General features: G+C 45.2%; 1 protein-coding gene across 1 annotated transcript in view; it reads left to right on the forward strand.

Moving 5' to 3' along the window:
- Positions 1-5,748: 5,748 nt before the first annotated feature.
- The window catches only part of LOC309550890 (zinc finger protein 777-like), a 63,519-nt gene continuing 45,020 nt past the window's right edge, over positions 5,749-24,247 (forward strand). The window contains exons 1-5 of the mRNA XM_082251272.1: positions 5,749-5,835; positions 14,625-14,712; positions 16,962-17,088; positions 19,968-20,078; positions 20,251-20,364. Of these exons, the coding sequence (XP_082107398.1) occupies positions 14,641-14,712; positions 16,962-17,088; positions 19,968-20,078; positions 20,251-20,364 (424 nt within the window). The 5' untranslated portion in view covers positions 5,749-5,835; positions 14,625-14,640. The remainder of the gene's footprint in view (positions 5,836-14,624; positions 14,713-16,961; positions 17,089-19,967; positions 20,079-20,250; positions 20,365-24,247) is intronic.

Consider the following 24,247-nt stretch of genomic DNA (forward strand, 5'->3'; position numbering starts at 1 on the left):
ATCCCTCCCCCAGGTCCATACACCCCCCAGCCACATCCATCCCAGCTCCATACACCCCCCCGGTTAAATCCCTACCCCAGGTCCATCCATCCACCCCAGCTCCAAACAAACCCCCCCCCAGCTACATCCACCCCAAATGCCCACCCAAGCTCCATACAACCCCCTGGCTAAATCCCTCCCCCAGGTCCATACACCCCCCCAGCTACATCCACCCCTCTCCCCCCCCTGGTTAAATCCCTCCCCCAGGTACATCCATTCACCCCAGCTCCATACAACCCCCCCCCCCTCGGCTAACACCGCAGCAAGAGGTAGGGAGTTCCAAAAAGGACACTAACCTCTCGGAAGAAGTAAGGGAGACAGGGAGATCCCGAGAGTAGACAGATCACAGAGACCCCGGGTCCCGCTGCACCCGCCCGCAGGTCCTGCTCGGCACTTCCTGTAATGTGTCAGGGGAAGATAACTCCGCGGCCGCCTGACACAGACGGTAGTTAAAAAGTGCAGGAGTGAATCTCGCTGCAGCATTAACTACAGACTGTGTCAGGCGGCCGCGGAGTTATCTTCCCCTGACAGGTTCCTCTGATTTTCCCCCGCTGCAGCAATCGCGGCCGGCGCAGCGGCGCTGAGAGGCAGGATCGGGAGGCGGAGCTGGGAGAAGGAGGGGGGAGCAGAGATGGCCGGCCAGATTTTCCGGGACTTCAGCCCAGCTCCCGGGACCGCGGGACTCACGCCAAATTGCGGGACAGTCTCGCGGAATCCGGGACGGTTGGGAGGTATGCCTTTGTTTGCCCCTTCAATGTCTTTTGAAGGTAATTGGTTTTATTAATGTTATGGTTCATATGCCTTTCTCTGTTTGGTTCATACTGCTTACATGTATACTATGTTGTTATGACAAAAAACTTTATTAAAAACATTAAAACACAAAAATCAGACTATTGTAGTTGAGTGTCTGACCAGATCAAATATTGTCGCTGGACCAGGGCCAGCTGGTGAACCAAAACCCTGTGGTGATTCCGAGCACAATTCGAATTGGTCACCATTAATGATTGGAGCTCAACATGTTTAGCGATACTTCACTTCTTCTGGAGCTTACTTAACCACTTTAGCCCCAGGAGGTTTACCCTCTTAATGACCAGGCCATTTTTTGCAATTCGGCACTGCGTTACAGAGAGGATACAGTATATAGAGAGGTGTGTCCTGCAAAGCTAACACTCTAATATACAGAGGGTACAGATACAGTATATAGAGAGAGGTGTGTGTCCTGCAGAGCTAACACTCGAATATACAGAGAGGATACAGATACAGTATATAGAGAGAGGTGTGTGTCCTGCAGAGCTAATACTCTAATATACAGAGAGGATACAGATACAGTATATAGAGAGAGGTGTGTGTCCTGCAGAGCTAACACTCTATTGTAAAGAGAGGATAGAGACAGTATATAGAGAGAGGTGTCCTGCAGAGCTAACACTCTAATATACAGAGAGGATACAGATACAGAATATAGAGAGAGGTGTGTCCTGCAGAGCTAACACTCTAATATACAGAGAGGATACAGAGACAGTATATATAGAGAGAGGTGTGTGTCCTGCAGAGCTAACACTCTAATATACAGAGAGGATACAGATACAGTATATATAGAGAGAGGTGTGTGTCCTGCACACTCTAATATACAGAGAGGATACAGATACAGCATATATAGAAAGGGTGTGTGTCCTGCAGAGCTAACACTCTAATATACAGAGAGGATACAGATACAGTATATATAGAGAGGTGTGTGTCCTGCAGAGCTAACACTCTAATATACAGAGAGGATAGAGACAGTATATATAGAGAGGTGTCCTGCAGAGCTAACACTCCAATATACATAGAGGATACAGATACAGTATATAGAGAGGTGTGTGTCCAGCAGAGCTAACACTCTAATATACAGAGAGGATACAGATACAGTATATAGAGAGAGGTGTGTTTCCTGCACACTCTAATATACAGAGAGGATACAGATACAGTATATATAGAGAGGTGTGTGTCCTGCAGAGCTAACACTCTAATATACAGAGAGGATACAGATACACTATATAGAGAGAGGTGTGTCTCCTTCAGAGCTAACACTCTAATATACAGAGAGAATACAGTATATATAGAGAGGTGTGTCCTGCAGAGCTAACACTCTAATATACAGAGAGGATACAGATACAGTATATAGAGAGAGGTGTGTCCTGCAGAGCTAACACTCTAATATACAGAGAGGATACAGATACAGTATATAGAGAGAGGTGTGTGTCCTGCAGAACTAACACTCTAATATACAGAGAGGATAGAGACAGTATATATAGAGAGGTGTTCTGCAGAGCTAACACTCTAATATACAGAGAGGATACAGATACAGTATATAGAGAGAGGTGTGTGTCCTACAGAGCTAATACTCTAATATACAAAGAGGATACAGATACAGTATATAGAGAGAGGTGTGTCCTGCAGGGCTAACACTCTAATATACAGAGAGGATACAGAGACAGTATATAAAGAGATGTGTGTCCTACAGAGCTAACACTCTAATATACAAAGAGAATACAGATACAGTATATAGAGAGAGGTGTGTCCTGCAGAGCTAACACTCTAATATACAGAGAGGATACAGATACAGTATATAGAGAGAGGTGTGTTTCCTACAGAGCTAACACTCTAATATACAGAGAAGAAACAGATACAGTATATAGAGAGAGGTGTGTGTGTCCTGCAGAGCTAACACTCTAATATACAGAGAGGAAACATATACAGTATATAGAGAGAGGTGTGTGTGTCCTGCAGAGCTAACACTCTAATATACAGAGAGGATACAGATACAGTATATAGAGAGAGGTGTGTGTCCTGCAGAGCTAATACTCTAATATACAGAGAGGATACAGATACAGTATATAGAGAGGTGTCCTGCAGAGCTAACACTCCAATATACAGAGAGGATACAGATACAGTATATAGAGAGAGGTGTGTCCTGCAGAGCTAACACTCCAATATACAGAGAGGATAGAGACAGTATATAGAGAGAGGTGTGTCCTGCAGAGCTAACACTCTAATATACAGAGAGGATACAGATACAGTATATATAGAGAGGTGTGTGTCCTGCAGAGCTAGCACTCTAATATACAGATACGATACAGATACAGTATATATAGAGAGGTGTGTGTCCTACAGAGCTAACACTCTAATATACAGAGAGGATACAGATACAGTATATAGAGAGGTGTCCTGCAGAGCTAACACTCTAATATACAGAAAGGATACAGATACAGTATATAGAGAGAGGTGTGTGTCCTACAGAGCTAACACTCTAATATACAGATAAGATACAGATACAGTATATAGAGAGAGGTGTGTGTCCTGCAGAGCTAACACTCTAATATACAGAGAGGATACAGATACAGTATATAGAGAGAGGTGTGTGTCCTGCAGAGCTAACACTCTAATATACAGAGAGGATACAGATACAGTATATAGAGAGAGGTGTGTGTCCTGCAGAGCTAACACTCTAATATACAGATAAGATACAGATACAGTATATAGAGAGAGGTGTGTGTCCTACAGAGCTAACACTCCAATATACAGATAAGATACAGATACAGTATATAGAGAGAGGTATGTCCTGCAGAGCTAACACTCCAATATACAGAGAGGATAGAGACAGTATATAGAGAGAGGTGTGTCCTGCAGAGCTAACACTCTAATATACAGAGAGGATACAGATACAGTATATATAGAGAGGTGTGTGTCCTGCAGAGCTAGCACTCTAATATACAGATACGATACAGATACAGTATATAGAGAGAGGTGTGTCCTACAGAGCTAACACTCTAATATACAGAGAGGATACAGATACAGTATATAGAGAGGTGTCCTGCAGAGCTAACACTCTAATATACAGAAAGGATACAGATACAGTATATAGAGAGAGGTGTGTGTCCTACAGAGCTAACACTCTAATATACAGATAAGATACAGATACAGTATATAGAGAGAGGTGTGTGTCCTGCAGAGCTAACACTCTAATATACAGAGAGGATACAGATACAGTATATAGAGAGAGGTGTGTGTCCTGCAGAGCTAACACTCTAATATACAGAGAGGATACAGATACAGTATATAGAGAGAGGTGTGTGTCCTGCAGAGCTAACACTCTAATATACAGATAAGATACAGATACAGTATATAGAGAGAGGTGTGTGTCCTACAGAGCTAACACTCTAATATACAGAGAGGATACAGATACAGTATATAGAGAGAGGTGTGTGTCCTGCAGAGCTAACACTCTAATATACAGAGAGGATACAGATACAGTATATAGAGAGAGGTGTGTGTCCTGCAGAGCTAACACTCTAATATACAGAGAGGATACAGATACAGTATATAGAGAGAGGTGTGTGTCCTACAGAGCTAACACTCTAATATACAGAGAGGATACAGATACAGTATATAGAGAGAGGTGTGTGTCCTACAGAGCTAACACTCTAATATACAGATAAGATACAGATACAGTATATAGAGGTGTGTCCTGCAGAGCTAACACTCTAATATACAGAGAGGATAGAGACAGTATATAGAGAGAGGTGTGTCCTGCAGAGCTAACACTCTAATATACAGAGAGGATAGAGACAGTATATAGAGAGAGGTGTGTCCTGCAGAGCTAACACTCTAATATACAGAGAGGATACAGATACAGTATATAGAGAGAGGTGTGTTCTGCAGAGCTAACACTCTAATATACAGAGAGGATAGAGACAGTATATATAGAGAGAGGTGTGTCCTGCAGAGCTAACACTCTAATATACAGAGAGGATAGAGACAGTATATAGAGAGAGGTGTGTCCTGCAGAGCTAACACTCTAATATACAGAGAGGATACAGATACAGTATATAGAGAGAGGTGTGTTCTGCAGAGCTAACACTCTAATATACAGAGAGGATACAGATACAGTATATAGAGAGAGGTGTGTTCTGCAGAGCTAACACTCTAATATACAGAGAGGATACAGATACAGTATATATAGAGAGAGGTGTGTCCTGCAGAGCTAACACTCTAATATACAGAGAGGATAGAGACAGTATATAGAGAGAGGTGTGTCCTGCAGAGCTAACATTCTAATATACAGATACAGTATATAGAGTGTTAGCTCTGCAGGGCACACATCTCTCTATATACTGTAACCTCTCTCTGTATATTAGAGTGTCAGCTCTGTGGGTTAGTTCTCTGTACATGGTACACCGGGGTTGGTGTATGAAGTAAGGTTGAGTTCACTTGCTTGTCATCAGACAATTAAACTAAAGAATCAATTCATGAATCGGTTTATTTCAATGATTAGTGAACCGATTCACTTCAAAGAATTGAACTTCCCATCCCCGCCCCGTACTCCCAGGAACATTGACATCCCCCGACCCTACACAGGACTCTGCCTGCCTGACAAGGCCCGCCCCTGTGGGCGGGGCTCCACACAAAGTGCCGCCCAAGGCCTGGCGGTAGATACGCCCCTGTTGGTATGAGGGGTGTGCACACAGGGAGGAGGACACAGGCTGGAGGTGGGGGTGAACATACTACCAACCCAATAACCACAGTACGCCCTCCCCTTACATCCGGGCTCTGCCAACCCGTGTCTATCCCCCCTCCTATGTCTTGCCTTCCATGTGACGTCAGCCCGCATCAAATATGGCCACGCGAGGCAGCGCAGACGCCGTTCTTACTGCGTTTGCGCAGTCTGCCAAGCCGATCAGCCTGGCACTACGCATGCGCAGCAGATATGAGCTCCTGTCCCTATGTTTTCTGTTTAGGAGGCTAAAGCACTGGAGAGAGGTGAGAGCTGACACCTCCATATCCTCATGACACCCTGCACAGACACCTTACTTCACCCCAAAAGTGAGAGGTGACACCCCCAAACTTCACACAGCCCCCTACTCTACCTTAATATTAGAGATAGGTGACAACTGACACACCAACACCCTACTGTACCCCAAAACTTGTGAGAGCTGACACCCTACACAGACACCCTACTTCACCCCAAAACAGTTGACACCTCTATACCCTACACAGCACTGTACCCCAAAATTAGAAAGGTGACAACTAACACCCTACCGTGTACCCCAAAACTGGAGAGGTGACAGTTTACATACCCCATTACACCCTACACAGCCCACTACTACTTCCCATAACACCCCACTACATCCTGCACCCCAACACTATACACAGATAACAGTTGACACCCCAAAACCCTTTACAACTCCCTCCTACACCTGACTGAACCCCAAACCTGGAGAGAGGTGACAGCTGACATACCCTATTACTCCCTACTACTCCCCTCACCTCCCCACTACATCCTACACCCCAACACTATAGACAGCTGACACCCCAAAACCATGATATACCCTTACACCCTTTACAACTTCTACACACAACTAAACCCTGAACCTGGAGAGAGGTGACAGATGACACCCCAACACCCTACTGACATATTCCATAGCACCCTACTACACCCCAGCACCCTACAGAGAAACCATGTGCAGTCCCCTACTACATCTCTGAACACCTTACTGTACCCCAAAACTGTAGAGAGGTGATAGCTGACGCTTCCAAACACTACTATACCCCCAACCCCCTACTGAAATACTCTGTGCCAACCTAATGCACCCTGCTACACCCCAGAACAACCTGCTATACCACTACACTGGAGAGAGGTGACAGCTGACATCCCAAAGTCCCTACTGAGATACCCCATGACACTCTACTGCACCCTGCACAGCGCCCCTAATACACCCTACCACACACTGCACCCCAAAACTATATATATCCCTTATACCCTACTGACTTACCCCATTATATTCTACTGTTCCCCTCTACACCCTTCACCCTTAATACTGGGGTATGGTAATGACAGACACCCCAACACCCAGAGATATCTCATTACACTCTGATGCACTTACCTTAGCATAGACCCCCCTACCTCCTATTAAACCCTAATACACCCTGCACCCCAATACTGGAGAGAGCAGACAGCTGTCACATCCAAACACCAGCTGCACTCCCAAAACCCCATATTTACCTCAAATACTCCATACCACCTGCAACGCCCACTGTAACCCTACTATACTCCATAACAAACTACAACCTCCCAGCACCCTACTATACTCCATAACGCTCTACAACCTCCCAGTACCCTACTATACTCCATGACACTCTACAACTTTCCAGCACCCTACCCTACTATACTCCATGACACTCTACAACCTCCCAGCACCCTACTATACTCCATAACACTCTACAACCTCCCAGCACCCTACTATACTCCATAACACTCTACAACCTCCCAGTACTCTACTATACTCCATGACACGCTACAACTTTCCAGCACCCTACTGTACTCCATAACGCTCTACAACCTCCCAGCACCCTACTATACTTCATAACGCTCTACAACCTCCCAGTACCCTACTATACTCCATAACGCTCTACAATCTCCCAGTACCCTACTATACTCATAACACTCTACAACCTCCCAGTACTCTACTATACTCCATGACACGCTACAACTTTCCAGCATCCTACTATACTCCATAACACTCTACAACTTCCCAGCACCCTACTATACCCCATAACACTCTACACCCTCCCAGCACCCTACTATACCTCATAACACTCTACAGCCTCCCAACACCCTACTATACTCCATAACGCTCTACAACCTCCCAGCACCCTACTATACTCCATAACACTCTACAGCCTCCTAACACCCTACTATACTCCATAACGCTCTACAACCTCCCAGTACCCTACTATACTCCATAACACTCTACAGCCTCCTAACACCCTACTATACTCCATAACGCTCTACAACCTCCCAGTACCATACTATACTCCATAACGCTCCGCAACCTCCCAGCACCGTACTTTACTCCATAATACTCTACAACCTCCCAGCCTCCTACTATACTCCATAACACTCTACAACCTCCCAGCGTCCTACTATACTCCATAACACTCTGCAACCTCCCAGCGTCCTACTATACTCCATAACACTCTGCAACCCCCAGCGTGCTACTATACTCCATAACACTCTACAACCTCCCAACACCCTACTATACTCCATAACACTCTACAACCTCCCAACACCCTACTATACTCCATAACACTCTGAAACCACCCAGCATCCTACTTTCTCTTTCCTTCATCGACGAACACAGCGCTCTATAATTCATAACTACTGGGTTATATTGCCTCTGCTGGGTGACGGGCTGGATAATCTAGATTCAGTGGCCTGCCCAGCCAGCGAGCACATGCAGACCGCAGCTATGCGCTAGATTGGCCATGACATAGCCTCACAAACAGAGGCTGGCCCGCGAGTTAAACTTCTGCGACTGGGCTTGGGTCTGAGTCGCAGCGGTCCCTTGGCCGACAGCTCCCCTACTTCGGTGACAAGGAGTCTGTCTGACAGGAGCCTTACCCGCACAATGCACACCCTCTTGCAGAGGGTGCAGTGTTGCAGAGGGCGCAGGGGAGATCCTGGCAGCATGCTTCAGTGTTTGTAGCTGATGGTGGCCATTTTCCCCTAGTCTGGCTGGTCTCCGCTTGGCGACCATGTTTGTGTAGCCTGATGATGTCAAAGGGCCCATTTTCCCTTAGTCTGGCTGGCCTCTGGCTGGTGGAGATGTTTGTGTAGCCCAGTGATGTCACGGGGGCCATTTTCCCTTAGTCCGGGAGAGGCTGGAGACGACCGAAGCCTCCTGGGGAATGCGGAAGCACCTCTTCCTCCTCAGTTTCCTCTTCCTGTGCCCAGCATATATGAACAGGGATGGTGTCCATGATGATGTGCTGGGTTCGAATTATCGGCGCTCCTCTGGTCGGTAGTGTGAGTACCTGGGGGTCCCTCCTCTCTCTCTCTCTCTCTCTCTCCCCCTCTCTTCTGATAGGTGCCTTGAAGGGATCCTTTAGTGGTGCCAAAAGATCTTTTTTTTTACCGCAAGGTCTCCCTTTCCTTCTGGAGCCTCAGGATTACATCTCCCCCACTGACCCCCTTATGGAGGTGGCAGGTCCCTCGGAACCCCAGCTTCCCATGGCTGCAGTCCTTAGTGTCCCGGGTGGAAGTGGCCTGTGGGCAAAGGCCCAGGGGGAAGCATCTCCCTGCCTTCCCCTGCTCATTTTGTTTCATTTGATTCTTAGCCTGATGCCGCTGTTGACCCCACGTTGTTGATTTCACACTCCCAGATCCATCAGATTGTGAGGATGATTCCTCCATGGTTGCAGCAGCGAATGAAAAAGCACTGGTAAATGCACTTATCACTGCAGTGCGTGAGACTTTAAAAACGGAGGATGTAGCCACGGACGTGGCTATGTCAATGGAAAAAGAAATTTGGATTCGGTGGTTTTCCTGGGAGTTGCCAACATCCCTAATGCAATATCAAAAAGACAGAAATCCCCTGAAGGGTGGGACTTTGGATGGCAAAAACCAGGAATTGAGTAATACAATGTCAAAGTTTATTGCATAAATATATAAATTCCAATGTCATACAGAATCGTACAAAAACAAGATACAAAACATATTAAAAACATGTGGCCAAAATTATACGTCACAGAAACTAGAGATGGCTGGGATGTCCTAAGAAAGACCAGACGCGTTTCGGTGGGTAACCTTTCTCAGTGGTCCAACAGGAAAATCTCAGACTTGTACAGACATCCTAGGTGTGATGGGAGAAAGGGGGAGGAAAAAGGCCACAAAGACTAAAAACGGGAGTGGAAAATCACCCGTAACTTATAATGTCCAAAGACTGCTAAACACCCACACTCCTGACCATGTATCTTGCTGTCGGGAAGTTGTACCTTTATGTCAAAGGATTGAGTAATGGTTGAAAGGTAAGGTGGAGGTGGTTATAGCAGCGAGAGAAAGATGCTGCGCTTATCCCAGGGGGCTCCCACGAGGATCCGGAAGATTAGCCAACAATAAGAGGCGTAATCAGAGTGGTCTCCATCTATATATTCTTGTGAGAGTATGTAGTATTCAGGTAATAGGGAATGTAGAGTCCCGGTACAAAGGGACGCCCTTACACATTTCCTGCGGGGATACCAGGAGATCTTTGTACTGGGACTCTACATTCCCTATTACCTGAAAACTACATACTCTCACAAGGATATATAGATGGAGACCCCTCTGATTACGCCTCTTATTGTTGGCTAATCTTCCGGGATCCTCGTGGGAGCCCCCTGGGATAAGCGTGGCATCTTTCTCTCGCTGCTATAACCACCTCCACCTTACCTTTCAACCATTACTCAATCCTTTGACATAAAGGTACAACTTCCCGACAGCAAGATACATGGTCAGGAGTGTGGGTGTTTAGCAGTCTTTGGACATTATAAGTTACGGGTGATTTTCCACTCCCGTTTTTATTCTTGGTGGCCTTTTTCCTCCCCCTTTCTCCCGTCACACCTAGGATGTCTCTACAAGTCTGAGATTTTCCTGTTGGACCACTGAGAAAGGTTACCCACCGAAACGCGTCTGGTCTTTCTTAGGACATCCCAGCCATTTCTAGTTTCTGTGACGTATAATTTTGGCCACATGTTTTTAATATGTTTTGTATCTTGTTTTTGTACGATTCTGTATGACATTGGAATTTATATATTTATGCAATAAACTTTGACATTGTATTACTCAAGTCCTGGTTTTTGCCATCCAAAGTCCCACCCTTCAGGGGATTTCTGTCTTTTTGATATGGCTATGTCAATGGGTATGCATAAGTCGCCTCATACTCCAAAGGTGTTTCCTTATGTGCCTTATTTTGACAGGTTTTCCTGTAAGGAATAGGAACAACCAAAATTACCCTTTGTGTTCCCTGAATGTTTTTCTGTACATTACCCTTTTGAGGAGTCACTTATAAAAATGTTGTGGACTAGTTCACCAGTGGTGGACCATGCTGTTTTCAGGTTGAATAAAGCAACCATGATCCCAGTAAAGGTATTCCCGTCCTTTAAGGACCCGGCTGACAAGAAAGCAGAGGCTGTGGCACGCAGCATTTTTACTATGTCTGGTTCAGCATTGTGGCCAGTCTTTGCCTCAGCCCTGGTGTCTTAGACCCTAACTGAATAGGCCAAGCTTTTGCGGCAGGGCCTGGGGAGTGAGCAGGTCCCCGCTGCTTATGTTGATTTAGCGGACCAGTTGGTCCATAGGCTGCAGTTTATTTTCTGTAAACTTTCTGTTTCAGCGGGGGTGATTAGGCGCTTGCTGTGGCTTAAGAATTGGTCCGCAGACCAAGCCTTTAAGAAAGCTCTCATTAATCTGCCCTTTCAAGGCGATCGCCTGTTTGGGGCTACCCTGGATGACATCATTACGGGTATCAGGGGGAAGGGTACCTTCCTGTCACAGTCGAGGAAAGGGAAGGAGCCTCGTCGCATACGGGGGCCCTCCTTCTCAGCCCATATAAATAGATCTTTTAAATCTTCCCAGGGAGGTTCCAAGCAACCTTGGTCTGGTAAGCCTTGAGCTAGCTTCTTCAGTTCAGCAGACAAGACCTCTTCATTATGAAGGTCTGCCCTCATCCATTATTGGGGTGGGGGAACATCTTTGCTGCTTTCGGGCCCCATGGACTTCTTTTGTGAGCGTTAAGGAGATCCGCAAAATGTTTCTTTTGGGGGTACCTAAGGTCCCCCCTATCCCTGTCTATGGAATTGATTTAGCTAGGTCTGATTTTAATTCTGACCAGGGTGGTCCTTCCTCTGGACAAATTTCAGGAACCACAGGCCATCATTCACAGGCTGCTATCACACAGACAGTTCTCTCTCCTGATTTGCATACAGGATCTGAGTCTGCTGGTATCCACCTTCAAGACAGTTCTGTTTGCACAGTCCTACATGCAGCTCCTTTAGCAGGTTCTGCTCCTCAGGAGAATACTGAAGTCCGTGACAAGGTCACAGAGTCCTCTGACAGATGCCGCAGGCGTCCAAGGGCCATGGTAAGGCCAGTATTATCCTCAGCTCAGGTTTCTTCCGCAGTTCCTGCAAGAAATCAAGAGCGAGGATGTTCCTATCATCCTGGTGGCCGTAAACGTCCCTTGGTGGCTTCCTCTCAGAGAAGACCAGTTGTCCCAAGGGCTAATCTACCATCCTGCTTTACAGTTGCTGGTTTTAATGGCTTAGCTTTTGAAAGCCAGGTACTGAGGGATAGAGGTTTGTCTGGATCAGTGATCCCTACTATGGTGAAGGCGAGGATGTCGTCTTCCAGCAAGATATACCATTGTACGTGGAAAGTGTACATTTCTTGGTGTGAGCCGGTTGGCGCTCATCCTCCATCCTTTTCCGTGGCTCGGATCTTATCCTTTCTTCAATGGGGCATTGGTCAGAAGTTTGCCTTGAGTACCATCAAGGGCCAGGTGTCTGCCTTGGCAATCTTCTTTCAGCGACCCCTAGCCATGCGCTCTTTTTAGCTCGTACCTTCATTCAGGGGGTTCAAAATGTGGCTCCACCTGTACGGTCTCTTTTGCCACTATGAGATTTAGATTTTGTGCTTTCGGTTCTCCAGAAACCTCTATTTGAGAATATTCGGGAGATTCCCTTGTCTACGTTTTTCCAGAAGGTGACATTCTTGGTGGCTATTACCTCGGCCTGCAGCGTATCGGAATTGCAGGCATTATCCTGTTGCAGTCTCTATTTGGTGATCTATAGGGATAAAGTGGTTCTTTGACTCTGTCATCATTCCTGCTCAAAGTTGTCTCTAACTTCCATTTGAATGAGGACATTGTGTTGCCTTCCTTGTGGCCCAAGCTGGCTCGTCCAAAGGAATTTGCTTTGCATACCTTCGATGTGGTTCGTGAGATTTGGATGTGGTTCGTGAGATTTGGATGTGGTTCGTGAGATTTGGATGTTGTTCATGAGATTCGGATGTATCTGGCAGCTACCGAGTCCTTTTGGAGCTCAGACTCGCTTTTTGTAGTTACAGATGGACCAAGAAAAGGGCTGGCCGCTTCTTCGGCTATCATGTCCACATGGATCAGACAGAAAGCGACTCAGGCCTATTCCATTAAAGGTCAGGTTCCACCTTTCCCTGTCACAGCGCATTCTACTCAGGCGCTAAGTGCTTCTTGGGCCTTCCGTCATCAGGCATCAATATCGCAAGTTTGCAAGGCGGTCACTTGGTTGTCGGTGCATACCTTTGCAAAATTCTATAAGGTAGATACTTTGGCATCTGCGGATGCTTCTTTTGGCCTCAAAGTTTTGCAGGCTGCTGTTTTAGAGGGGTGCTTTCGTTAAACTTTTTCTTTTTTTCAGACGGGGCTCTTGTGACCAGGTTAAGACTCCGGTGTCCTGGTTAAGGGCACTTTTATGTTAAGCCTTGGGTTATTTTCCCCACCCTCATTTTCCCTTTGGCACTGCTTTTGGATGTCCCAGTGGTTATGATTTATGGAGCTTTGTGTCCGTCGATGAACAAAAGAGAAAATTGAATTTTTGTACTTACCGTAAAATCCAGTTCATCGACGGACACAGCACCCACCCTTCTATGGAGTTCTGATACTTCTAACACTACTTGCTACTAAACGTATTACCTAGAGAGGGGGGTTATATACCAAGCTGAGGACGGCCCATGGGCATAGCCAGGTGTTTTTTGTTCTGCCTAGTCCTACTCCTGGAGGAGGCAATCTAACCCAGGAGTTATAATTTATAGAGCGCTGTGTCCGTCAAACTCAGAGAAATTGATTTTACAGTAAGTACAAAAATCCCATTCTGTCCCATAACTCTCTACAACCTCCCAGCACCCTACTATACTCCATAACACACTACAACCTCCCAGTATCCTACTATACTCCATAACACACTACAACCTCCCAGCACCCTACTATACTCCATAACACTCTACAACCTCCCAGCATCCTACTATACTCCATAACATTCTACCACTCCCAGCACCCTACTATACTCCATAACACTCTATACCTCCCAGCACCCTACTATACTCCATAACACTCTATACCTCCCAGTACCCTACTATACTCCATAACACTCTACAACCTCCCAGCACCCTACTCTTCTCCATAACACTCTACAACCTCCCAGCATCCTACTATACTCCATTACACTCTACAACCTCCCAGCACCCTACTATACTCCATAACACTCTACAACCTCCCAGCATCCTACTATACTCCATTACACTCTACAACCTCCCAGCACCCTACTATACTCCATAACACTCTACCACTCCCAGCATCCTACTATACTCCATAACACTCTATACCTCCCAGTATCCTACTATACTCCATAACACTCTACCACTCCCAGCACCCTACTATACTCCATAACACTCTATACCTCCCAGAACCCTACTATACTCCATAACACTCTACAACCTCCCAGCACCCTACTTTACCCCATAACACTATCATTATCAGTCAGTAAAGTGTGGTATCAGTTATTATCAGTAGGTAAAGTGTGGTGTCCGATATTATCAGTCAGTAAAGTGCGGTATCAGGTATTATCACATAGTAAAGTGTGGTGTCAGTATATAACTGCTATCACGGTGAGATTTCGGTTATAAAGGTGAAGCTGGCAGTGGCAGATGCAGTATTGGATTCCTCAGTACAGACAGATCTAACAGACCCTTGTTCCCTCAGCATCACATCGGCTGCCATGTCAGAGTTGGCAGATCCTGGTCTCTGTCCATTGGACTCGGCAATCCTCCCCCAGCAGGTCTCAGTCCGGGTAAGGAAACTCACAAGTGCCATCACTTTGCCTGTTTGTGCCATTCTATAACAATGTGTATGTTGTTATTTTTCACACACGAGAGATTCCCGAGTCACGGCACCAATATTCTTCTGGTGTTTGGAGTTCTTTTCACGATGGCAGATGTAGATAAGCTGTGTAGGGAGTATGTATGAGCAGTGACAGAAAATAGTTTACCTCCTATTTATTTATTTATTTTTTGTACACACAGATACCCGAAAGAACATTTAGGCCCCTTTCACACATACGGTCCGTTCAGTTCATCAGTTCAGTCACGTCAAATGTATCAGTTTTTCATCCGTTTTTCATCCGTTTTTCGTCAGTTGTCATCCGTTTTTCGTCAGTTGTTATCCGTTTTTCATCAGTTTTTCATCAGTTGTTATCCGTTTTTCATCCGTTTTTCATCCGTTGTCGTTTGTTTTTCATCCGTTGTCATCCATTGTCATCAGTTGACATCAGTTTTTCATCCATTGTCATCCGTTGTCATCAGTTGACATCCGTTTTTCATCCGTTGTCATCCGGTTTTCGTCTGATCCGTTTTTTTGACGGATGAAAAATAGGGCATTCATCCGTTCAAAAAAACGGACATTGACGGAAGTGGATGAAAACGGATGTTAACTGATGATCATCAGTTGTCATCCGTTTTTACATAGAGATGCATTGATGTCCGTTTTTCATCCGTCAACGGATGGATGAAAAACGGACAAACGGACAGCATGTGTGAAAGGGGCCTAAAACTCAAAATGAACATGCTACATGTTTTGACAGGAAAGTGAGAGGGACTTAACTGGAAAACAGACAACAGTAAAAACTTGACACTGGCTTTAACCCAGGCTTGTCAAACTGGTGTTATGTGGGCTGCATGTGGCCCTCCTCCTTTTTGTCTGTGACCCTTAATGTTTTAACCCCTTTCCCGCCAAAGGTACACATATACGTGGCCTCATTTGGACTGGGCTTTTTTTTTCTGTGGGGCTGCATATATGCATACTTCTCTTTGCGGCGCTCCCAGCACAGAGATCGGACTCTGAGAGCTCCAGGTCTCATACTTAAGATTGGGACTCGAGATTCCCGATTTCAGGTCACCTGATTGATGTGATGGCCTCTCATTGGCGATCACAGCGATCAATCAATCTTCAGCCTGCCCTCTGAATGGAGAGGAAGATGTAAAAAAAATTGTGTAAGGCCCCTTTCACATGGGTTGTCCGATTGGGTCCACCTGTCAGTTTATTTGGCCTTGATTGGACCCTCCAGTTTCTTCTATAGAGCGGAGGAACAGCAGACACACATCCGCCCACCATCCAATCTGATCATGGGCCTTCGTAGCGTTAATGTGGACCCCAGTAGACCTAATGTGGTGTTCAGTTGACGGGGCGTGGCGCTCAGTTGGCGGGACGTGGCGCTCAGTTGGCTGGACGTGGCGCTCAGTTGGCTGGACGTGGCGCTCAGTTGGCTGGACGTGGCGCTCAGTGGGCGTGGCGCGGCGCTCAGTGGGCGTGGCGCTCAGTAGACGGGACGTGGCGCTCTGTAGATCTAATGTGGCCCTCAGTAGAGCTGATGTGGCCCTCATTAGACCTAATGTGGCCCTCAGTAAAGCTAATGCGGACCTTAGTAGGCCTAACTCTAACCCTCATAGGCCTAATGTGACCCATTTAAAACTTGGCTCAAGCTGGAGTAAAGGGGTTAAGTTCCAAAGTAATAATAGCAATTTTTAGAAATAAAAAGGTCTAGACCTAACGCGGCCCTCAGCAGAGCTAATCTTGCACTCAGGAGTTACGTGGCCTTCCTTAGACCTAATGCAGCCTTCAGTAGACCTAATGCACCCCTCAGTGGAGCTGATCTGACTCTCAGTAGACCTAATGTGGCCCTCGGTAGACACAATGTGGCCCCTTGAAGATTTAGCCCACAGTTTTAGCAAAGTTTGACATACCTGCTCTATCTATCTCTACGCTCTACAAAATAAAAAGTTTTGGCTAGATTTGGGCTTTAAACCTTTAGATTGAGATGTATAATAAATTATTTTTAAAAGAAAAACCCTCCAACTCTACAAGTCATAAAAAAAATGCAAAACTACTTCCTAGTCTCTGTAATCCCTCTGATGGTGAGCGATTTGTCTAATGGCACCTGGACTTAATGGTCCCTGAATTCTTCATGAAACTGTCCATTGCTGAGTAGCTGAAGTCTGCTCAGTGGCTCCACTGACAGTCTTGGATTTTTTTTTCCCACTCTAGGCCCTAGTGACCTTCCATGATGTGTCGGCCTGCTTCTCGGCCGAGGAGTGGGGCGCTCTGGAGGACTGGCAGAAGGAGCTGTACAAGAATGTGATGAGGGAGATTCACGCCGCTCTGCTGTCCATGGGTGAGAGCGCTTCTCTTGCGGAAGCCAGGGTTTGATTGCTGGTACTTGGCAACTGCCAGGATTTTTTTTCTTTTAAACTTTAAGTAGATATAGAAAAATACAAATCGGCCTAGTTTTAGGTTTTAACCACTTTACCACCAGAGGATTTTGCTGTCTTACGTCCAGGCCACTTTTTGCGATTCGGCACTGTGCGACTTTAACTGACAATTGCGTGGTCGTGCAACGCCGTACCCAAACGAAATTTACGTTTTTTCCCACAAACAGAACCTGTGCGATTTTTACTTTTTGTGCTATAAACAAAAAAAGAACGTAAATTTTGAAAAAATAACAATATTTTTCACATTTTTTTATATGAAATTCCCCCCCAAAAAATGTAAATTTTTGGCCAATTTGTTTTCTGCTACCTATGTTTGGTAAAAAAAAAAAAATCACAATAAGCGTATTTTGATTGGTTTGCGCAAAAGTTATTGCGTTTACTAACTAAGGGAAAGATTTCTGTCATTTTTGGTGTTTTTTTTTTTTTTAGCGAGTAATGGCGGCGATCTGCGATTTTTTTTTTTTTTTTTTTTTTTTGCGGGACTGCGACATTGCGGCGGACAGATCGGACCCTTGACTGACATTTTTGACACTTTTGGGGGTACCAGTGACATTACTACAGTAATCAGTGCTATAAATATGCACTGTTACTGTAAAAATGACACGGGCAGGGAAGGGGTTAATTTTATTGGAGAGGGAGGGGTTAATGTATGCCTGGTGCTTACTAACGTGTGTGGGGGGAGGTGACTGAGTGACACAGGGACAGATCGCAGGTTCGGCTATGCTGAACCCTGCAATCTGTCACTGTTTGTCACTTAGGAGATCCGCCCACTTTGTTTACACAAGCGGGAGGATTTCCAAACTCGATTCCCCGACGATCGGGGAAGAGCAGCGGCGATCGCCGCCGCTCCTCCCCTGGCCCGACTCCCGCTGTGACTGTGCGCCGCCCACAAGGGGAGGAGTCCAGCGACGTAGGTCTACGTTGCTGGACGGGAACGAGCCACTTTGCCGCAGTAGTGCTCGAGTGAGCGGTCGGCAAGTGGTTAAGAAATTAGGAACTTTTGAATGAACCAGATTCTGTCTGGATATTGGTCTGTAGTAATTAATTGCAGAGAAGGGGCAGAATCAGGTTCTGCTCTATTACTAAAAAACAGTATCTCTCCTGCGCTCGAGTGGTGTGCGGGAAGGTAAATGATCTAGGTGTTTTTTTAGGCACAAATGAAGTGGTCTTGCTGCCCTCCTCAGGACCAAGGGTATCCAAAAAGCACTAGAAGAAAACAACAAGAGAAGGGCGCACCGACCTTGTGCATTACCACTAAAAAAGTTTATTAAAATCAAAGAAGGTAGCGTACAATATACTCACAAACATAGGATATGTACCAGCATTTAGGAAATTGGGACTGCTCGCTTCCAGGACACTTCTCTGCTGCTGGATAGCATGATGGCGTCCTCACAACCTTGTATGGCTTACGTGTTTCGAGGGAGGGCCCTTTGGCAACTTTGGCTCTGAGGAAGAGGGTCCTCCCTCGAAACACGTAAGCCGTACAAGGTTGTGAGGATGCCATCATGCTATCCAGCAGTAGAGAAGTGTCCTGGAAGCAAGCAGTCCCTATTTCCTACATGCTTGTACATATCCTATGTTTGTGAGTATATTGTACGCTACCTTCTTTGATTTTAATAAACTTTTTTAGTAGTTATGCACAAGGTCGGTGCGCCCTTCTCTGCTCTAATACTGTCTAGTCAGCAGGCTGGGGGGGGGGGGGGGGGTGTTCTTGACCAAAGGGATGTGGAGGTCCAGCACCTGACTATACATTCGGGTGGGTGTGTCAAATGACCTGTATGATGTGAAAAGGGCAGCTTCTTGCACTTTCCCAGTCTGAACACCCTTGGAAACTGAGATAGGGGTGATGGAAGGGTGTAAGTGCCAAGGGGTGATGGAAGGGTGTAAGTGCCAAGGTGCCGGAACAGAAGACTGTAATCTAGGTGGGTGCTGGTATCAGATGAGTAGGTGTATAGCTGGTAGTACATGGAGGATACACTAAGTTTAGTTGTTTCCATTATGGGTGACTTGAATGACTGGTGTCAAACAATCCAGGATCCTCGAGGTGACCCGTGCCCAGGGTTGCTGTTAGAAAACACAGGGCCCTATACAGCCTACCTGACTGGGCCCCCCTGGCCAAAAGTGACTGAGGACATAGATTTATCATTCCCTTTCTCTGCAACCTCGGCTTCATAGATGAATAAATAGGAAGCGCTCTGAGGCTTCCTGCTCATTCACAAACTGAAGAGTAGCAAAAACAGTTTTCTGTGCGTCAGTAATGAATGGACACAGAAGTGACTGGTACTGATTGCTCACTGTGTTCATTCAGAAAAGGAATGGGACATAATTTAACATATTTGCCAGTCCCTTCCTCCACTCTGCATCCTGAAACATCCATTTTTGTGCCTGCAGCAGCTGCCAGCAGGAGAGGAAAGGAGGGAAGCTAGCAGCACTGTGGGGGAAAGGGGCACACAGGGGGCCCGGACGGCAGATGGTAGTGGTGCATGTGCCAGAACCAATCCCACTGCAATGCAGCCAGAGGGAGAAAAAGAGGAGGAGAAGCTGGCAGAGCTGCAGGGGGAGGCAGAAGAGGATCGGTGTCTGCAATAAGAAAGTATAGCCAGCCCTTCTGCTCAGCAGGTGCCTGGGCCCCCCCTTTTGAACTCATGGGGCCCAGGCTGGCCTTATCTACCTGCCCATCCCTATGCATTACACACAGGTCCCTATTTCCAGGACGGCTGACTACAGGTTTTCCCTCGTTTATACTGCAAAATATATTATATCTCTCCGTCTTCCCCACCAGGATACGCCATCCTGAACCCAGAGCAGCTGCTGAGAGTAGAGGGGGTGAAAGAGTCTTCACCGGCCAGAGAGAAGATTCCAGAACACGAGAACCATAATGTCATCACAGCCGGTAAAGCTTTATTATAGGTCTGTGATAACCCACAACCCTTTACCTTTTCAATATTACACCTCATACGCTGCAAACTAGGAGCTTTCTGTGTTTTAATATGGACCCCTCTGTACCAGAATACTTCCATCATCACTACTGTGCACAATCAGACCAATATTTCTGTCCTTCCTAGGAGCCCCGATGTTTAACCCCGACATTTCCCTATGGATTCGCGAGGTGGTGGAGGAGGACACGACCCAGCCAGAGAAGCCGGAGCAGTCAGCGGTGTGGGAGAGTCCCAGCCCAGGTATATTTCATAGGATATTCTATTGTTATTTTAGTATATAGTGCTGTACAGGAAACTAGTCCCATCAGTCTCTGTACCAGAAAAGCTTAAATTCTAATGTCCTACCACGGTCACACAACATTAGTATTATATATTTATATAGATCTACTGTATTCCGAAATGCTGTACAGAGAAAACTCCGCCATTGACAACAGTATCTGCAGCAGAGGAACTTACACTTTTATTGCCCCCCCCCCCCCTTCTCTCACTATTATTGTTATACATTTATATAGCTCTGACGTATACCACAGCACTATGCATAGAACACTGGGCTGATCATATTAGTCTTTGCACCAGAGGAGCTTACACTCTGTTGTCCTATCAAAGTCACACACAATTATATACACTATATTATACATTTATATACAGTAGCTGTGACATATACCACAGTGCTGTACAGAACAGGGGCAGAGAGCCAGTAACATCAATCTTTGTACCAGAGGAGCTTACACTCTGTTGTCCCATTAAAGTCACACACAATTATTATATACACTATATTATACATTTATATACAGTAGCTGTGACATATACCACAGTGCTGTACAGAACAGGGCCAGAGAGCCAGTAACCTCAATCTTTGTACCAGAGGAGCTTACACTCTAATGTTCCACCACAGTCACACACTATTGTTCCTTTACATTTATATAGCTCTGACATATACCACAGATCTGCGCACAGAACACCGAGCTGTTTATATCAATCTTTGCATCAGAGGAGCTTACACTCTATTGTCCCCCACATTCACTCACTGTTATTATTATATATTTAAATAGCTCTGACATATTCTGAAATGCTGTATTGAGATCACTCAGTCTTTGACAACAGTATCTGCACCAAAGGAGCTTACACTTTTTGTCCCATTACAGTGACACTATTATTGTTCTACATTTATAAAGCTCTGACATATACCGCAGTGCTGCACATTGAACACTGATCTGTTCATATTAGTCTTTGCGTCAGAAGAGCTTACACTCTATTGTCCCCCCACGGTCACACACTATCATTGTTATATATTTATATAGCTCTGACATATACCACAGTGCTGCGCATAGAACACTGAACTGTTCATATTAGTCTTTGCATCAGTGAAGCTTACACTTTATTGTCCCACCGCAGTCACTCACTATTTTTATATATTTAAATATCTCTGACATATATGGAAAGGCTGTACAGAGCCACTCAGCCATTGACAACAGTATCTGCACCAAAGGAGCTCATGCTCTATTGTCACACACTATTATTTTTATATATTTATAAAGCTCTGACATATACCAAAGTGCAGTGCATTGAACGTGGAGCTGTTCATATTAGTGTAGGAAAAAGAGGGGGGGAGGTATTGAGGGGGTAAAGATCCTCTCAAGATAGTTGCAATTACTTGGCTCACAAGTCACTGAGGTGCATAAGTAGACTTTATTGGTGATATCAAAAAAAAGGAATTGCAAAAAACAATAAGTTAACATATAAAATTGAAAGTAGAAAAAGATGACTAGTTATAATCATCTATTGTAAACATTGCTCTCTGGACCGGTTTCGGTGGGGCAGCTTATCAATAAGCAAGATACCCCGCCGTGCCTAGCCCACCCTCAGAGGTAGTGGTAATTGGGAGTGAGAGCTCCGATGGGACAGAGTATTTCTTCTTTGATTAGATATATTTATAATGGAACCATATGTAGCCTTTGGAAATGAAACACTTGCAAATCACAGGTAATTGTATATACTTCTATCAAAACAAACAAATAAAGTATTAAATCTCAATGTGTGTAGAGTATGCCAGTGGTGTAACCAAAGGGGCTACTGCCGACTCTCAAGTTGTATAGGAAAAAATTGTCAAAGTCACAATATGTTTTTCCAAGTATGATATAAAAGAATTTTTCTTGTTGTGGAGGAAGTTCAGTAATCGAAGAAAAAAATATACATTTTACTAATGATCTTTTAGATATGTACGTTGGAGCTCATATTTGTGAAAAGATGACAGCGCTGTAAGATAGTCTTAGTCTTATCTTTATGGGTACAACACTATGCAGCAAATGTTATTGGTATAATCTGTACGTGAGGGGGAGGAAAGATCGGGGAGGGGGGGAGGGTGGAGGGGGTCGGGTGAAGGATGTCAGATCCAGTAGATCCTGATTGCGGAAGGAGGGAGATGAAGCTGTATTTCTTTTTTGCTTCTTTGTATTTAGGGGGTAATATCTGTGTTTAGTTCACCGGCAATGGGAGGCTCTTGATACCCGGGACCTGGACACAAATGAGTGTGATGAGTATCTTCTGGGCTATGCCCGATTGTAAGACAGTGTATCGAACCGTGTGTGTGTTGTCTCTACTCACCGCTCGTTGTCCGGTCGACCTGCCTCGGTATCTTAGAGCTACATTACCTCAAAGCTTCACGGGAACATCCAGATTTTGTAATCCTCCATGTGGTTTAAAACACCACGTTGTTTGCTGCTGTCCGTTGCTCCGTTCCACCAATATAGTGCTTTGTGTTAGATGCTGTGTTGCGGGATCTGGCAGGGGGGGGAAGAAGGTAAGGGGGAAGCTTTCTTTTCCTCCGAGCAAGTGCTTGGTCTTTTTCTGGTTGCTGTCTGAAAGTGTTGAGTCCTTTTTTGTTCAGATGTTGCAGCGGTTTAAAATTTCCATGGAGTCGGCCGGTTCCTATGCTGAGGATGGGCTGTTTGTGGTGGCGTCTGCCGTAAGCCGTTGACGCGTTTCGCGTGGTTTTACACGCTTCTTCAGAACGTAGAGGGCGTTATTTGATGATAGTTTAAATAGTCTGTGTTCATTTCTGATTGGTTAGTTTTAATTAGTGATTTTTTCTATCATCCGGTTTGAATGGTGCCATCTTGTGGATGAAGTAGGTAATGCCCTCATGCTATAATTATTCCAGATTACTGTGCGGTTTTAGATAATAATGGAGTGAATAAAAAACTGACTAAGTATACAAGTTACAATTAAAGAATAATGGAGACTTAGAGTAGAGAAAGCTTTAAAAAACTTATGTCAGTTTGATTGGTGATTATGCAGATGGCGTCTGCAGAGGGGACATAAAGATGCAGACATCGAATTCGACGTATTTAGTGGGTATAAAGAAAAACTGTATACTTTTCTTATAATGAGGCTAAATTTTAGGGTTCTTATTTAGTGTATATTTTAGGGTGGATATTCCAAGAAATTAGGTGTTGTAGGGCTATATAGAGGGTGTACCCTAGAGAGGGGTTATGTTTGAGTTTCACGAATGGGCTTATGGGTCCAGAAATATTTTGAGGCTTAATTCATTATTAAGGCCTTTTGGGGTCAAAGTATCTAATCTAAAAATCCAGGCTTTTTCGTTGCGTAGCAGGACTTGATCGAAGTCTCCGCGTCTTGCTGGAATTTTTAGTGCCCAGAAGCCTTTAACTTTGAACCACCAATGCTCCACGCGCGTGTTCATATTAGTCTTTGCACCAGAGGAGCTTACAATCTATTGTCCCACCACAGTCACACACAATTATTTACACTATATTATTATACATTTATATGGAGTAGCTCTGACATATTCCACAGCACTGTACAGAACACTGAGCTATTGATATCAGTCTCTTCACCAGGGGAGCTTACACTTTAATGTCTCCCCCACAGTCACACACTTATTATTATACATTTATATAACGCTGACATATTCCACAGTGCTGTACTGTCCTGAGAACACTGAGCTATTGACATCAGAATCTGCACCTGAGACGTGTACACTGTAATGTCCACCGACAGTCACACATTATTATTGTTATTATACAAACCCGATTCCAAAAAAGTTGGGACACGTACAAATTGGGAATAAAAACAGAATGCAATGATGTGGAAATTTCAAATT

Source organism: Pelophylax lessonae, assembly GCF_965119305.1.
Source record: "Pelophylax lessonae genome assembly, chromosome: 3".
Lineage (NCBI taxonomy): Eukaryota > Metazoa > Chordata > Amphibia > Anura > Ranidae > Pelophylax > Pelophylax lessonae.